Source organism: Misgurnus anguillicaudatus, chromosome 23 (assembly GCF_027580225.2).
Source record: "Misgurnus anguillicaudatus chromosome 23, ASM2758022v2, whole genome shotgun sequence".
Classification (NCBI taxonomy): Eukaryota; Metazoa; Chordata; class Actinopteri; order Cypriniformes; family Cobitidae; genus Misgurnus; species Misgurnus anguillicaudatus.
In genome coordinates this window covers 4,356,898-4,375,655 of record NC_073359.2, presented here as the reverse complement: position 1 = coordinate 4,375,655, position 18,758 = coordinate 4,356,898, and the positions used below count along the sequence as shown (strand labels likewise).

Here is an 18,758-nt window from a genome sequence, read left to right as displayed (position 1 = left end):
ATGTATCCGTCGTCTGATTGGTCTGACTGCTCTTTCGCAAGGGCTTCTGGGTTGGTAAAGTGCGCAAAGCCTGCTGCAGACAATTTTTTCAATTCAATTTTATTTATATAGCGCTTTTCACAATACTCAATTGTTTCAAAGCAGCTTTACATTAATAGAAGCAGTAAAAGCACAGAAAAATGACAGATAGCACAACATAATACACAATAGCATAAGCTGTCAAATTTGCTGAGGCTATGACTCGACATTATGAACGAGCGTATTACTAATGTAACGTCTAGGAGAAGAAGCTAAATTAAGCCCAAGCAGGCTACCTCCCCGGGGTAAAAAACCCCCTAGGAGAAAAAAAAACAAAAACCCCGGGTTGTTTAGCCGAGGAAATAAAAATAAAAGTCCTAGGAGGGAAAAACCCTTGGGAGATATATATGTATATAAACACATATAAACGGATAAGGAGATTAAGCGGGGATTAAGCGGGGTTTAAGCTGGTTCTGCCGGTGGTCGTTGGTCAGGCATCAGCTGGGCATCACAGTGATGGACGACCAGTAGATCAGAGGTGAGTCGACTTTCACATCTACCGGAACTGGGTCTGTTTGTCCCATTGTCCTCAGGGTCGAGGACAGGACAGGGAGAGAAAAACAAAATCATATTAGCGTAGGGGCCGTTCACATGTAATGCAAGTGTCACACAGTGATGTGGTTTAGTCAGCTTAGTCAGCATCAAGGGGGCAAAGGGTGCGCTGATGAGCACACTTCAAAGTGTAAAAATTACAGATGTGACACCCTACGAACTCGTAGACTAAGTGAGCGCACACAATTTGCTAAATATGTTACTATCAGCTCCATTTAACATTTTTGTTAACAAGTTTTACTTTAGAGAAACAATTACATTCAGTTTCCCCAAAAGTTAAATGTAAATATAAAAATGTGCAGATTATTTCTGTCTCAGTTTATTAGTAATGAAAGGAACAGGTTTATAAAAATATAAAACATAATCTGTCCTGTGAATCGAGTTGAGACTAGCAGTAAAAAGATGAAGATTAATGATTAGATTTTTTTCTGCTGGAGACATAAAAGATGAAGTAAAGATAAGAGACATCTTTTACAGGCAGTGGTGTCTATATGCTTGTTGTATCTCACAGTAAGTTTGTTTCTGTAATATAAAAATGAGAGTTATGTGATTCCCATTATAAATCCAGACAATAACCAACTTACAACGTTCATTGCTGGTGTTTGTTAGTTCAGTTTGTTAGATCAGTCTGAATCGTAATCTAATGCTTCACCTTTTTTTTCTTATGTAGTTTTTTTAGTAAGATCGCAGACTGAAGTTGCAGTAGTGTATAAATTACATCGTTTTAAATACATCCTATAAGGAATTTGCAAGCAAAGAATAGATCTGAGAGGGGCTTGAAAATATTTTTCTGTACAAAAGGAGGCTGGTGGAAAAAGTTTGGGAACTACTAGCTTAAGGTTAAACCAAGACCTTTATTTTTTAAAGAGAATAATTCTGTATCATGTTGAAAAGGACAATGGGCACTATTTCTATTTTTTAAAATAAGATTTTTTGTCTTATACCATGTTATGTTAAGCAGTTCAAAATAAAATAAATCTGTTCTTATATGTCTAACTTAATTCTATATACTTAATATTACTGTCGTGCAATTCAAATGAAAACCCTTCAGGTAATGTTGGGGCATGTGGGGCTCCAGTTTCTTGGACTTTCTTTAGGGCCCCAAAATGGTAAACACGTCACTGTTTACAGGACTCTCCAACAAATAACAGCTATGCATAAAGATAAGAAAAGTTGTCAGATTATATAAAATTCAATCATGTTATGAAATGCTTTCCTTCTTCTTATGCGATGAAAAGTCTCAAAAAGTGAAGGAGAGTCTTTCTTTAACATCCGCTTGAGTACGATAATCAGATCATTAAATGATCCACCACAACTTCAGATATTGACACAACTTTCCAAACCGGTTAAAGTCATAGATCTCCACGAGCACGTATGTATTCACATGTATATGTATTATGTTACAAAAAACAATCATGTTAGTTGGGTTTTATAATACTGTAATAACTGTCTGATGAATTGAGTGTCACAATGATGTTTTGATTCGGTACGAATGAGAACCAAAACATGAGCGGACATCAGTGTTCACTCGCCCCGCTGACCACCGCCCTCTCTGGGCTATATCTCTGAAAGGGATACCCTGGCTCTCATGTTGGCCTTGTTTGTTTATGATCGTCAAAATGAAATCAAATCAGCAGTATTTGGTGTCATGATCAAACTAGTACTTGTTTTTTTATTCATATTTAGTGTCTTTTGTGTTTGTTATTGTTTTGGCGCGAGGTAAAAGTTAATAAAACTATACTTGTGTAACGTTACCATTGCTTTCTCATTTATTCTTAACGCGATACGAGCACTCGATTATCATTATTATTAAACTTTGTTCTTGTCAGTACTATACAAAACGGTTTTTTATAAGTGTCAGAGAGATGTTTTTACATGCTGCTTTTAAATATATCAGTGGCGATATCTCATAACATGTTTTAATAGTCACGTCACGATAAAGTAAATGATCATAAATGATCAATGTCCACATTTAAAAGCTGCGGTGCTTAGCCTACCTGCAGTTCCACAGTGTTTTCGCGTTCTGATAAGAGATATTGCTCCAAAAGAAAAACCGAGTGTTTACATTCCTCTTTCCAAGTGTTAATCGTCCACACGATGTGACAAGACATTTCTCCCATTAACTTTAACGTAACATACAAGAGCGCTGATCTTTGAAGGAATAATAACTTCCGATTGGGGATTCACAGACTGATTTATGAGCTAGTAAACTAATGAGACACACGGAGAGTGTTTAAAAACAGGACGTCTGTGTTTTTCCATTCAGAGATGAGCCTGCTTAGGACCTCCATTCACTAGGTGGCGGAATAATACGAAAGGTGAAGCGGTTACAGTGCCGTTATCAGTACAATATTGTATAGCTCTTAGCCAATCAGATTCAAGAACCAGAAAGAACTGTTGTATAATACCTGATAGTATAGAGAACAGAGAAAGAAAGAGAGACACCACTAGATACGTCCGTTTGTAATCGTATTGAGAAGCCTTCATGTAGTTGGAGCTGATGGTGTAGTGGGCAACGCTCCAACATGTGGTCCTTTTGCACTTTAGGTGACCCGAGTTTGATTCCCCGCTCGTGGTCATTTGCTGATCCCATACCTTTCTGTCCTCCCTGTACTTTCCTGTCCTCCCCTAACCTCACTATTGAATAAAGACAAAAACTGGCCAAAAATATAACAAATAAAAGCCTTCATGTAAACACCTAAATCAATACGATTGAGGTTGATCGGATGCAAATTTGTATCGTATTGAAGGGGTTGATGTTCTTACACGTGTACTCTGCTAGTCTAGTAAGTTATTGTCAAGTTTACTGTTAAGCATTCATGTAGCTCCTGTCATAGTTTAGTGTAGTCTTATTCTGTTTATCATCTGTCTTTGTTGGTGCCTTTAGGTGTTTTAGGCACCAATTGGGTTTTCTTTTGTACCCAATAAACCTTGTACTGTATCTGTACATGCAAAGCCTGCATCTGGGTCTCTCTCTCTCTCTCTCTCTCAGAACAAGTTTTTATAGGGGGTGTGAAATACAAATTTTCAGAAAGAAGGAAGATGTGTCTGTTAAATTATTTAATAGGAACTGCAAAATTGGCAATATGGAAAACCAGGAAAAATCAAGGGTTACAGTTGAATAGTATCAATGTTGAAGTGATGTTTATGAAGTTGGTAGCAGGTAGACTCAAAATAGAATTTGCGTACTATAGTCTTGTAAATAATGAGATGGTTTTTCATGATTTGTGGTGTGTTAATGATGTTTTGTGTGTTGTTTCTGATGGAAATCTGTTTTTGGAATTTTAATTTTTTATTATTTTTTTCCCTCTCTTCATATGATGTGAATTGTTGATTATGTGATGTTTTAAATAAAGTTTTGTAATCTCTCTCTCTCTCTCTCTCTCTTTCTCTCTCTCTCTCTCTCTCTCTTTCTCTCTCTCTCTCTCTCTCTCTCTCTCTCTCTCTCTCTTTCTCTCTCTCTCTCAGAGTAATACATTCCTATATTTTCTCTTCTATCAGGGATTCGTGGTTGTGATTTATATCAGCAACTCATTTGCAGAGTAATGTAATGACTTAGGTAACGCTGTTGGGTCAGTTTCCCAGACAGGATTTGATTAATCCAGGACTAGGCTTTAGTTATATTAAGACATTTAAGTAACTTTTACAAGCATACCTTACACAAAAATACTGTTGTGCATCTTGAGATCAAACATTGGCACCGATAAGTTGATAGATAGTTAGTAACATTTTACAATAAAGTTGAATTTGTTAATATTATTAATACATCAGCTAACTTGAGATCAACTAGGTCACATTAAAAAGAAAAACTCATAAATAAACTCAGATTTATTCAAATTAATTTGCATCATTGTTCTCTAGTGCAGGACTTTACATTACATTTACATTTACATTATACTGGGTTACGAATGTCAATAATATTTTATATTTATTTTCAGGGTCCATAACATTGGATAACTTTAATGTAACCTGTAATGAACTGAATAATTGTGGTGTGAGGGGGACATGGATGATAGTGAGGTGCGATCACTCAAACATCAACATCACAACTGGGTTCTGGTTCAGTCAGAAACAGAGAACAAACTGGAGAAACAAAGATGAACCTGAAGATTTGACTTTAGATTCAGATTACTCAGGACGAGTGAAGCAGAGGATCACTGAAGATTACTCAAAGCTCACAATAGATGATCTGAGAGAGAGAGACAGTGGAGAATATCAGCTCATGATCATTATGAAGGATGGAGTTAAACATCTCAGCTCAGTCACAGTCAATCTAACAGTTTCAGGTACATTTACATTCTCATCAGTCCAGTTAAACTCTTTTCATTTCTCATCTAATGTAAGATTTTGATTATTTAGGTTTACAGGTAAAGATGAATCCTGAATCTACAGGACAGCGAGTAAAACTGAGCTGTGATTCCTCCTGCCCAAAAACATTTGAATATTATTACTACTGGCTCAAGAATGGACAACCTTTTAAAAATAACCAAAGCATATTTGTGTCATCCAGTGGAAACACTAACAGTTATTACTGCTCTGTGTCTGGTTCAGTTCCCTCTTCATCTGTGTGTGAGTCTGACATTTATAAAATATTTAAATTAAAATGGAAGAACAAACTTTGCAGTTTTCTTGTTGATTCATATACAGTATGAGTGTGTTTGTAATTGATTGTGAATGTTACAGCAGTATTTTGTGACTCTTTCAGGTCTTTCTAACAGTAGCTGTTGGGGTGTGACTTACACCTCTACAAGAGTTTGTGCTTTATTGGGATCAACAGTAGATATTCACTCTTCATACTCACATCCCACTGGATATACAGTAGACAAAACATACTGGGATTACCGTTATGATAAGAAATTCAGAGATCTGCGTGAGGTTTCTCAGTTTTCTGGTCGTGTGGAGTTTGTGGGAAACACACTGAGAATCAAAGACATCAACATGAATGATTCTGAATATTTAAGTTCTTCATCATCACTAACACATCAGATGTAGTTTCTGGTTTTCCTGGAGTCTTTCTTTTTGTTACAGGTAACTGCTCATAATAAACTCTCTGTAAAGCTGCTTTCACTGATCAGATTTGTGAATATATTTATGCTAGAGATTTAGGGTCCTTAAAATTCTTTATCTTTTGTTATACGATGAGTAGATTACATTTTAAATATTAAAACATCAATGCTATCAATCATTTTAGTAAATCATCTGAAATTTCATCTCATCTGAAAACTGTATGATGTTTATGTTGTGAATTTTACACTTTTTTAAGGTTGTCCATGTTGAAAATAATATAATGTGTTTTGTACTGCATATATGATGCTGCTGTATCTGAATGGCTTCATTAGTTGGACTATTCAGTTTACCAGCTTGCAAGCATGGTTGATCGGATGCTGGTAAATAGTGTAAATATGTTGGTCAAGCAGCCAGGCAAGCAGCAAACCAGCACTTACCAGTCTAATCCAGTATTAAAACTGAAGCTGGTATAAACTGGTTTTATGAGTTGTTACACATTCTGTCTAAGTGTGCGATTTGTGACAAACTTGCAAAGTTGATCAAGACTTTATGTTGATGTTGAGGACACTCATCACAGAAGTCTTCAGATTTAAAACAAATACACTAATCAACATTTGACGTTGATCAAAAAAGTTAATAAAAGATGCTCTTAGACAAAAATGTTTTTAATCACTTCAAATGTTGACTGTATATTTATGTTGAACTCGTGTGTTTGACAGATGCTTTTATTCAAAGCATTTTGAACTGCGTTCACATTATATATTTTATCTGTATGTGTGTGTTTGACTGCATTATCTTGCCATTGTTCACATCATACTGAATTGAGTGGAATCAAACATTTCAGGCCTAACTTTAAAAAGTAGTTTATGTGAACTCTGTCATATGAAATCTCAGATACACGAGTGAGAAGCAGTCCAAACCCTGTGATAGATGGAGAAAAAGTGATATTAAGCTGTTCAACTGAATGCACTCTGGATAACAAACATACTTACATCTGGTATAAGAATGGACAACAGGTAACAGATGGATTGAGATTATTAAACAAGCTGTACCTGGACTCAATCAACAGTGAGGAGCTACAAGAGTATTCCTGTACTGTAAGAGGTAACACAACATCTCATCATACATCTGACTTTACTGTTACACTGTAAAAAATAAACAGTTGGATCAACTTAAAAAAAATAACTTTTAATAAACTTGTTTTAGTTACCAACTGAAGTAACTATTTAAAGCTACAGTCGGCAATTCTGGAGGATTGAGATGATTTCAAATGTTTTCAATTTTTATGCCCCTCCCACACTACCACCGAGCAACCTCATATTGAGCTCGTCCTCATCAGTGTGTGTTTAAGCATACTTAGATTACTTACATAACACTCAGAAATACAATACATGGTTGATAAAGCACAATTACCTGTCAAGAAGAAATGTGACAAGCTCTGCATCCAGCTTGAACCCTTTAAAAGCTCATAGATCCCTCCACCTTTCAAATGTTGGTCCGATATTGATCCTAGTTTTATTAAAGGCACGATCGCTTTCTTTCTTCGTTTCCTTCGTTTCCTTGGTTGTTTTCTTTTCATTGGTTGTTCTCCTAGCTCTGGTTGTTAGCCAAGGAATCGGAAGTTTGTTAGTGAATGTTCTGCCTTTTCTGAATATAACTGAGTTTGTGTCTTTTTTTCAGATATGATGGACAAAACAAATGCTTAAATACATAAAACTGTAGGATACTGATTAAAACAAAGCTTGGCTTTCTGAAGGTTTGCTACTATAATGTTTTAATAAAGCTTTTTTGTACCTGCCTTTCAGAGATATGACACACCCTGAACTTGTGGACTTCCTCAGAGTCGACACGTTGATGACATCATGTAGTGCAGACTTTAGGGACCCTTGCACACAAGGGCACACCAGAGCCGTGTTTTGGAACAGACTCGAGCGTCATGCCGAAAATAAGAAGAGAAGTTGCCCATCAGTGTGTCTGATCTAAATGAGCTTTTTTATTAAACTGTCACAGCCCCAGATTGTCTGCCAGCCTTTAAGCTCATTTACACCCTGCTTATTTTTAGACCCACATGAGTTGCATTGGAAAGTCTGAAAGGAAGTTTTTATCAGCTCAATTTAATACTTTTTAAAGGTTTTAAATGAATTACATTCATTTCTTAATAGTTTCTCCAAATACCAATTTAGAAAATATAAAACATATGCAGATTATTGGCTCAGTTTATTAGTAATGAAAGAAACAGGTTTATAAAAATATAAAACATAATCTGTCCTGTGAATCGAGTTGAGAATGTTGCTCAAGAATAAGAGCACTAGCAGTAAAAAGATGAAGATTAATGATTAGATTTTTTTCTGCTGGAGACATAAAAGATGAAGTAAAGATAAGAGACATCTTTTACAGGACTCAGCAATAATTAACAGCTATAAATTAACTTTTAATATAATAGTATGTAATAGTTGTCAAAATATGTAAAGTTCAAGCATGTTATGAAATGCTTTCCTTCTTCTTATGCTATAAAAAGTGTCAAAAAGAGTTTCTTTAACATCCGCTTGAGTACGAGAAAATTAGATAATATCATTAAATGATCTACTACAACTTCAACTGCTCATAATAATGCTGTATTTACACATTTATAAGGACTAAAGTGATGCTATTGATCATAAGAGCTTTTACCATTTGTGTTTTATTTATCTTTTGTTAAACAACAATTAAATAACATTTAAAAAAAAATTAAAAAGGAAATTAAAAAGCCGTGTCATGAATTGATGTTTATGTTGTGAATTTAACACTTGTTTTTGAGGTTGTCTCTGAAATGATGTGTTTTGCTTACCAGTCTAATCTAGTATTAAACTGAAGCTGGTATAAACTGGTTTTCTGGGCAGAGATGTCTATCACAGAGTCTCATCCTGTTTAAGTGGGTGGTTTGTGGCAAAGCCGATCAAGTTTTTATGCTGATTCAAGAACACGACACTGATTTTTGCAGCTGTGTTTCCTCTCCTAATCTTTAATCTGTGTCTTCAGAATTAAAAAAATATATTTGTGTTATGTATCTGTCGTCTGATTGGTCTGACTGCTCTTTCGCAAGGGCTTCTGGGTTGGTAAAGTGCGCAAAGTCTGCTGCAGACAGAATCAAGGTGGAAAAGGGGGCGCTGATGAGCACACTTCGAAGTCTAAAAATTACAGATGTGACACCCTACGAACTCGTAGACTAAGTGAGCGCACACAATTTACTAAATATGTTACTATCAGCTCCATTTAACATTTTTGTTAACAAGTTTTACAATTTCAAAGAAACAATTACATTCAGTTTCCCCAAAAGTTAAATGTAAGTATAAAAATGTGCAGATTATTTCTGTCTCAGTTTATTAGTAATGAAAGAAACAAGTTTATAAAAATATAAAACATAATCTGTCCTGTGAATCGAGTTGAGACTGTTTCTCAAGAATAAGAGCACTAGCAGTAAAAAGATGAAGATTAATGATTAGATTTTTTTCTGCTGAAAACATAAAAGATGAAGTAAAGATAAGAGACATCTTTTACAGGCAGTGGCGTCTATATGCTTGTTGTATCTCACAGTAAGTTTGTTTCTGCAATATGAAAATAAGAGCTATGTGATTCCCATTACAAATCCAGACAATAACCAACTTACAACGTCTATTGCTGGTGTTTGTTAGTTCAGTTTGTTAGATCAGTCTGAATCGTAATCTAATGCTTCACCTTTTTTTCTTATGTAGTTTTTTTAGTAAGATCGCAGACTGAAGTTGCAGTAGTGTATAAATTACATTGTTTTAAATACATCCTATAAGGAATTTGCAAGCAAAGAATAGATCTGAGAGGGGCTTGAAAATATTTTTCTGTACAAAAGGAGGCCGGTGGAAAAAGTTTGGGAACTACTAGCTTAAGGTTAAACCAAGACCTTTATTTTTTTTTAAAGAGAATAATTCTGTATCATTTTGAAAAGGACAATGGGCACTATTTCTATTTTTTAAAACAAGATTTTTTTGTCTTATACCATGTTATGTTAAGCAGTCCAAAATAAAATAAATCTGTTTTTATATGTCTAACTTAATTCTATATACTCAATATTACTGTCGTGCAATTGAAATGAAACCCTTCAGGTAATGTTGGGGCATGTGGGGCTTCAGTTTCTTGGACTTTTCTTTAGGGCCCCAAAATGGTAAACACGTCACTGTTTACAGGACTCTTCAACAAATAACAGCTACACGTAAAGATAAGAATAGTTGTCAGATTATGTAAAATTCAGGCATGTTATGAAATGCTTTCCTTCTTCTTATGCTATGAAAAGTGTTTAAAAGTGAAGGAGAGTCTTTCTTTAACATCCGCTTGAGTACGATAATCAGATCATTAAATAATCTACCACAACTTCAGATATTGACACAACTTTACAAACCGGTTGAAGTCAAAGATCTCCACGAGCACGTATGTATACACATTTATTTGTATTGAATCTTTGAAATGTTACGAAACAATCATGTTAGTTGTGTTTTATTTTACTGTAATAATTGTCTGATGAATTGACCGTCACAATGATGTTTTATTTTTTCTCAAGAATAAGAAAAGAGTTTTGGGTCTTATGTGACTTTCTACAAAACTACATCATGAACTTCAGACTCTCATCATTGATCCTGCTGTTACACATTCAAGGTATGAACACTTTTGAGTAGATGACAGTTTTGTGGTTGTTGGACATTTGGGAAAAGCATCAGTGTTGTTTACTGCATTAAGACAGTGATATAAGACAAGAGTCAGTACAAACCTTAATTATTCAAAAAAGAAAATGTACAGCTGTCACCGGGGCAGTGCCCTTTCAAAAGTAAACTTTATTTTTACCTAAACAGTGCATATAAGTATCTCAAAGGTACATATTAATACATCTGAGGTATGTTTTACATGAAATTTACTGTTTTGTGTTTGTAAGGGTGGATTCACTACAGTGGTTCAGTCTGTATGAACGCTGAAATGACTGAGAAATGTTAACAGCAAGTATTTCTTGTCATTTTTCACCCTTCTGCAACTTATACCAGCGATGGAAATAAGTGCAGCTATGATAACAAAATATGTGGGAGAGCATTGCTAGAATATAAATATATTGTATTGCAATGTGTAGAGTTTACGTTTTAGCAATAAATCAAAACTAAACAACAGATTTGTAAATAAAATGCTTTAATAACAGTACTGAAAAAAAATTTAATCAGTTACACTATAAATGCATGAAATGGTAAATAATACAATTAACTGTTTTCAATGTGTATGAGATATTAACTGATAGAGAACCGAGTAAGAAAGAAAGAGAGACACCACTAGATACGTCCGTTTGTAATCGTATTGAAAAGTCTTCATGTAAACACATTAATAAATACAATTGAGGTCGATCGGATGCAAAATTGTATCATATTGAAGGGGTTGGTGTTCTTACACATGTGTACTCTCCTAGTCTAGTAAATTATTGTTTAGTTTATCGTTCAAGTTTACTGTTAAGCATTCAAGTAGTTCCTTTCATAGTTTTGTGTAGTATTATTCTGTTTATCTGTTGTCTTTGTTTAGGCGTTTAAGGCACCAATTGGGTTTCTTTTGTACCCAATAAACCTTTTATGTGAACAAAGCCTGCATCTGGTCTCTCCCTCTCTCTCTCTCTCTAGTTGTGATTTATATCAGCAACTCATTTGTAGAGTAATGTAATGACTTAACGCTGTTGGGTCAGTTTCCCAGACAGGGTTTAGATTAATCCAGGACTAGGCCTTAGTTATATTAAGACATTTAAGTAACTTTTACAAAATAAAAGTAAATATTAATAATATAGTAAATATTGTTCAAAACTCACTGTTTGTAGTTTTTAATACATATGAGTCTTTCATGCGGTAAATATATTATTCAATTCAATTATTACTTTTGTTTTTTTAATCAAGTTGAAATGATTATCTCTTAACCGAGGACAGCTGATTTTGTAGGCAATGGGCCAGCATATAATCATTAAATTAATAAAAATAAACCTATAAAAGAACCTTACATATGTGCAAAGCATATGTACATTGATTCTTTTTCTTCATGAAAATGTTATTAATTTCCAACAGAATTAGCACTTTTCTTAGTGGGACATGTTTTTGCCAAAGTTTCAAGAAACAGTTATATACATTATACTGTGTTACAAATGTCAATAATATTTCATATTAATTTTCAGGGTCCCTAACATTGGATAACTTTAATGTAACCTGTAATAAACAGAATATTTGTGCTGCGAGGGGGACACTGATAAGTGTGAGGTGCGATTACTCCAACATCAACATCAAAACTGTGTTCTGGTTCAGTCAGAAACAGAGAACAAACTGGAGAAACAAAGATGAACCTGAAGATTTTACTTTAGATTCAGATTACTCAGGACGAGTGAATCAGAGGATCACTAAAAACCAATCAAAGCTCAAAATATTAGATCTAAGAGAGAGAGACAGTGGAGAATATCAGCTCATGATCATTACGAAGGATGGAGTTAAACATCTCAGCTCAGTCACAGTCAATCTAACAGTTTCAGGTACATTTACATTCTCATCAGTCCAGTTAAACTCTTTTCATTTCTCATCTAATGTAAGATTTTCATTATTTAGTTTTACAGGTGAAGATGAATCCTGAATCTACAGGACAGCGAGTAAAACTGAGCTGTGATTACTCCTGCCCAAAAACACCTGAAAATTATTACGATTGGTACAAGAATGGAGAATATAAAACATATAACCAAAGCATATTTGTGTCATCCAGTGAAAACACTGACAGTTATTCCTGCACTGATTCTGTTTCAGAGTCCTCTTCATCTGTGTGTGAGTCTGATATTTATAAAATATTTATAATAAAATGAAAGAACAAACTTTGCAGTTTTCTTGTTGATTCATATACAGTATGAGTGTGTTTGTAATTGATTGTGAATGTTACAGCAGTATTTTGTGACTCTTTCAGGTCTTTCTAACAGTAGCTGTTGGGGTGTGAATTACACCTCTATTAGTGTTTGTGATTTAGTGGGATCAACAGTAGATATTCACTCTTCATACTCACATCCCACTGGATATACAATAAAGAAAACATCCTGGCATTACATTTATTATGGGGAATTCAGAGATCTGCGTGAGGATCATCAGTTTTCTGGTCGTGTGGAGTTTGTGGGAAACACACTGAGAATCAAAGACGTCAACATGACTGACACTGGAGAATATGCATTCAGGTTAATCACTAATACATCTGATGAATGTTCTGGTTATCCTGGAGTCTATCTTACTGTTACAGGTAACTGCTCATAATAAACTCTCTGTAGTGCAGCACTCATTATACTGAAGCATTATAGCTCGAGTAGGAGTCTGATATCAACACAACTGTGATTAGCTATTTAGGCCATGCTTTATTGAGCTAAATTAGAAATATGAGGCCCAACTTTGAAAAGTAGTTGACATGAACTCTGTTATATGAAATCTCAGATACAGAGGTGAGAAGCAGTCCAGACCCTGTGATAGATGGAGAAAAAGTGATATTAAGCTGTTCAACTGAATGCACTCTGGATAACAAACATACTTACATCTGGTATAAGAATGGACAACAGGTAACAGATGGATTGACATTATTAAACAAGCTGTACCTGGACTCAATCAACAGTGAGGAGCTACAAGAGTATTCCTGTACTGTAAGAGGTAACACAACATCTCATCATACATCTTTACTGTTAAAACATTACTTTAATTGGTTACACCTAAATATTTTTTTTTTCAACTTAAAATTTTCTGCTAAAGTGAAACTCAAGTTTAAATTTGTTTTACATGTTACCCATCAAAATCCATTTTTATGTTGATCCAACCTTTCAGTTTTTACTGTTTTTTTCTGGCAGTGTCAGAAATGTATCAAAATCTATGACCATCACTGAGTAGTAAATGAAAATGTGATATGAAATGATATATTGATCAACATGTCGCTAAAAGTTAAATATGTTTTACTCTGTAAACTCTGTAAAGTGTCATCCGCGATTCACCTTGTTGTGTTTGTTACAAGCAGCGCATATACTGATGATGTTTACTAACTTGTGTCGTGACCTGTGAACTAAATGTGTCATCATTATAAAGTCTACACACATGTCCTACTCAAGTTTATTAGATCATAGTCTCAGCCTCAGATGTCACTCCTGACCGTTGGTTGAACGTCTGATACGTACAGAGCACTTTACTGGAAACACTTCCGCAGATCTGAAGTCATCTTCTGATTGGTTGAAATACACGTGTGTGTCGTGATTTTTATGAGTTTGCTCGGAAACAACATAAAGCTGTCTGATTGAAGAAGGAGGTTGTCATGTTTACATGGATGACATTATTCTTCATCCAGATCAAAAAACGCTGTATTTTTAAAAGTGTGCGAGATTTTTTTAAGTGTTTTTATCTTGTTGTTATAAACTTACAAGTTTATAAGTTTGTGAATGATTGTTGCAGAACAGTCTGTTATTGTAGCGAAAACTCAACAACCTAAACATGAGGTGGTACAAAGCGTAAGTGTCACTGTTCATGGATCTGTTTTCTCTTTCTGGATTGTGTGTGTGCGTGAGTTTACGCGTGTTTGCCCGGTTATCACCCTGATTGCTAAACCTGTAGACAATCACAAGCTGTATAATGTGGACTGTGATCGTTTGTCTGTGTCGGATCATTGAGTTAGACTGAAAACTGAGAGGCAGAGCACCATTTATTTTCTATTTATATTTTCAGCTTTTTTCTTTTAGCAGCCGATGATTTTGAAATCATCTTTGTGATGATGGAAAACAGAAAAGTGGTATTCTGAATGTTCTGCCTTCTCTAAGTAACTGAGTTTGTGTCTTTCTCTTCTGAAATAAAACCAATGGACAAAACAAAACAAATGAAGAAATGAACAAAACAAATGAAGAAATGGACGAAAAAAATGAAGAAATGGACAGTTCAGTGTTTGTCCCTCTGTTGGTGTTTCTGCCTCAGTTTCTCATTATAGGAGCTGTATGGATGTGGTAAGTAAAAATATCAAGTAAACTCAAAACTGCAAAACATACAGTGAATATTCTGATATGAATTCAGATTGTAAGGGCGTTTTCACATTAGCACTTTTGGTGCGCACCCGTGTTCGATTGACGTCAGAGTTCAGTATATTTGGATGATGTGAACGCTGTCTTCCGAACTCGAGTGCGCACCCGCGAAATGTACTCGAGTCCGCTTAAATAGGGTGGTCTGGGGTCCGGTTCATGTGAACTCCAGATCGTTTCGCTGCTGATGTGAGCGCAATCGTACCAAATCGCGGAAGTGAACCGCTGTTAATTATGTATTATATGGAATGTCCCGCCAAAACAGACGAGTGTGTTTGTGTGTGTGCACTTACCTTGACAACAAAATGCATAGAATGCTTGCTTGTCTTTTGTTCTTATTTTTTTAAACCTTTTTTTGTTTTCAAAGAAATAATACAGAAACGCACTTTTGTCTGTCTGCCGCAAACATACTAAAGTCGTTCCGATGACAACGGTCGGTCCGCCGACATCAATTTTTGCGGAGGCATTCAGAAGTCATCTCTTTGCTTGCAGTTTGTCAATCACGCTAGTCGTCTTCTTGTTTACAGCGGTTGCCAAGCAACATCAGAACGCGCCAGCTGCAGCTTGTTGATGCAAGCGTACCGCGGTTCGGATGCAAAAATAATATGTGAACACAGTCCATGGGGGGCATGGGGAGCAATCAAACTCGGGTACGGACCAGGCAATCGCACCAAATGTGAAACCGCCCTAAGAGTGTGAATTTTGACCCTACAGGTTTTTCATCAGCATGAATAAATTGAACTCATCTAAAAACAAAACTGATGACAAACAAATAGAGGTGAGAAAATCTGTATATCTGTATGTTAAATAAACTAATGCTCAGATTTTATAACATTATCTCTTTCTGTGTGTTTGTCATTGTTAGATTTTGCAGGTATGTGAGTAGATCAGCTGTCTGTCCATCAGAACTACTGGAGTGATGTCACAACTCTCTTTATGACATCATCACCTAGCAACAGTCTCTCAGCAGTGACATCAGTGATGCAGTGATGTCATATACAGTGACATATTAATGACAGCTCAGTGTAAATAATCTAATGTTCAAATAGATGAATTATTCATTGAAGTATTGAGTTTATCATTCAACAGTCTTGTGTCAGTGTCAGATCAACTGTAACATCACAATGTATAAATCCTGTAAAAACTTTGCTATAGTGCATCTTTATGTAGATGATACTGTGATCTACTTTCATCTTCACTATAAGTCAGGCTGTTATTCAACTCAATGCTGTTTTTAGTTAGGTTAGGATTTTATTACAGGGCTGTGCTTTAATCTTGCAGTTAGGAAATCATTTGTTCAGTTTATTTTAAAATGTTTTGAACTTTGGGGACATTATTTACACGCATTCACTGAATTTCACAGTTTAGACACTTACTGTGTATCATAGCTCTTTGTTTTATAATTCATTGTCATTGTTGTATATGTCACAAGGTGACGATCTTTAGGGGCGGAACCAAAGTTAAGGAAGTTTGGTTCCGCCCGGAAGTGTTTCCACCCGGGCCGGAAAGGAAGAACACCGGAACTTCCGGTAACGCCGCGGGAGGGAAAATCGGCGAATTAGACACAGCTGTGCCTAGTTAACGGGAGCGGCGATGATTGGAGGACGCGCCGGGCAGGCCAGTATAAAAGAATAGTTTAAATCACAGTTAGAGGCTGCTTGTTGATGTTGTATTGAAGTGCTGCGTGTACTTATCGGGTACGTTGCTGGTAGCGGTCCGGCTCTCTTTCCCAGGCTGAAGCGGCATAGTTGGAGAGTTATTGTGAACCTTAAAGGTTGAAAGACGAACGGATGATATCGTAAACAAAGACACAACACAAGGAGAAGAACGGAGTTTATTGGATACCTCCAGGAGAAGGAGGGCGGCCCTACCCCTAAGATAGCGTGGTGGGTGAGCCGAGGGAATATTCGACGGAAGCTAGTCACAGCGACGAGACCATCAGCTAGGCCGTATTTTCCACCACCAATCAGACCTGGGCAAAGTGAAAGGAGACGGGCGTCCTTTGTGTACACTTGAGCGTGGTGGGTGAGTCTTTGTGCTGTGGAAACTTTCACTTTTGACGTGGTGCTGTGTACTGCTGTGTATTGCTGTGTGTCTTGTCAGACAAACCCCCGCCTTCGTACACTTTGTCAAAGGAAGACGAAGAGGTTGCCGGTCTTAGTGAAGAACATCTGAATATATGTTGTGAACACACTTCAGGCCTACGTAACGAAGCGGTGCCACGGGACGATCTCCCGTCCAGACGTTTGGGGTGTTTCTAAAGAACGGCGGTGAAGAACTAGACGATTGGTGTACGTGTGAGTACGACTAAGGGTCACTACTGTTGATGCTTTTACCTACGTAATACTTACTGTTGCAGAGAGTGAGGTGTAGGAATTCCGCCGTCCCGTGGTCTCTACAAAGGGGCGCCCCTGCTCGGTGTACGATCGCCTAACGGCAACAAGAGAAGGGCAGCGCTCGGCCTGGTGTGACGGTGCGACGTATCCACCCCTCTGTGACCATCGAGATCGTCGTGAGGGTCTGTCCCCGACGTTACCTGGAAAACTGCTTGTCGATCTGACCTATTGAGAGAAACCAATTGTTGTAAGTCCGCCACCTGGTTGTATTATATTGGACCCCTTTCTAAGTCTGTTGATTACAGGGACGGCGAACGCACCGCACCGACACAGAACGCAAGGAGGATCCCAGAAGAGAACGAACTGTGTGGAACCTGTACTTACAGTGAGCTGTAGTCAGCGAAGAGGTGAGAGCAAACCAAGTCGAACTAACTGTGCCTTTGTGTCCCAGCCGTTGCCTGTGGAGAAAGAGAAAGAGAGTGAGCACCATAAGAACGAACTGTGTGAAACCTGTACTTACAGTGAGCTGTAGTCAGCGAAGAGGTGAGAGCAAACCAAGTCGAACTAACTGTGCCTTTGTGTCCCAGCCATTGCCTGTGGAGAAAGAGAAAGAGAGTGAGCCCCAAGAGAACGAACTATGTGAAACCTGTACTTGCAGTGAGCTGTAGTCAGCGAAGAGGTGAGAGTAAACCAAGTCGAACTAACTGTGCCTTTGTGTCCCAGCCGTTGCCTGTGGAGAACGAGAAAGAGAGTGAGCACCAAGAGAACGAACTGTGTGGAACCTGTACTTACAGTGAGCTGTAGGCAGCGAAGAGGTGAGAGCAAACCAAGTCGAACTAACTGTGCCTTTGTGTCCCAGCCGTTGCCTGTGGAGAAAGAGAAAGAGAGTGAGCACCAAGAGAACGAACTGTGTGAAAACCTGTACTTACCGTGAGCTGTAGTCAGCGAAGAGGTGAGAGCAAACCAAGTCGAACTAACTGTGCTTTTGTGTCCCAGCCGTTGCCTGTGGAGAAAGAGAGTGAGCACCAAGAGAACGAACTGTGTGAAACCTGTACTTACCGTGAGCTGTAACCAGCGAAGAGGTGAGAGTAAACCAAGTCGAGCTAACTGTGCTTTTGTGTCCCAGCCGTTGCCTGTGGAGAAAGAGAAAGAGAGTGAGCACCAAGAGAACGAACTGTGTGCAACCTGTACTTACCGTTAGCTGTAACCAGCGAAGAGGTGAGAGCAACCCAAGTCGAACTAACTGTATCTCTGTGCCCCAGTCGCCACCTGTGGAGCAAGAGAAAGGAAGAGTGAACGATACGACAGGGAACAGTAAAAGCACGTGTGGAAAGCCCCCGTGAGGAGAGAAAAGGTACGCAGACAGGAAAAATACGTCAAGACTCATTTTGCTTTTATTCTGCCTCCAGGAAGGAAAAGGAGGGCGCCACGGATACAAGGGACCAGGCAGGAACCCGATTTCTACGCCCCCTCCCCCTCCTCCCGTTATTGCCTTGGCCGTAGCCCACCTGGAGGGCAGAGCTAGAGACCCTAATTTTAACTGCCCTTTCCCCATTTCCCCCAAGTTCTTTTAAATATTTAAATCAATAAAGATTTGTTTTTATACTTACTCATCCTCGTTGTTGTCTGGTCATTGGGTTGGCTTTGGGGACCTCCTCGAGGTGGAAGTTGAAAAGGGGCGTGGCTTTAGCCAAACCATA

General features: G+C 37.4%; 1 protein-coding gene and 1 long non-coding RNA gene across 2 annotated transcripts in view; both read left to right on the top strand.

Moving 5' to 3' along the window:
• Nucleotides 1-18,758, top strand: part of LOC129453658 (uncharacterized) — a 203,946-nt gene that overhangs the window by 124,173 nt on the left and 61,015 nt on the right. Inside the window, exon 6 of the mRNA XM_073861518.1 lies at nt 6,532-6,741. Within this exon, the coding sequence (XP_073717619.1) occupies nt 6,532-6,741 (210 nt within the window). The remainder of the gene's footprint in view (nt 1-6,531; nt 6,742-18,758) is intronic.
• LOC141359313 (uncharacterized) lies at nt 16,146-18,667 on the top strand. Its single transcript, XR_012365728.1, has 2 exons — nt 16,146-17,305; nt 18,055-18,667. It is a non-coding gene; the product is annotated as an uncharacterized lncRNA (long non-coding RNA).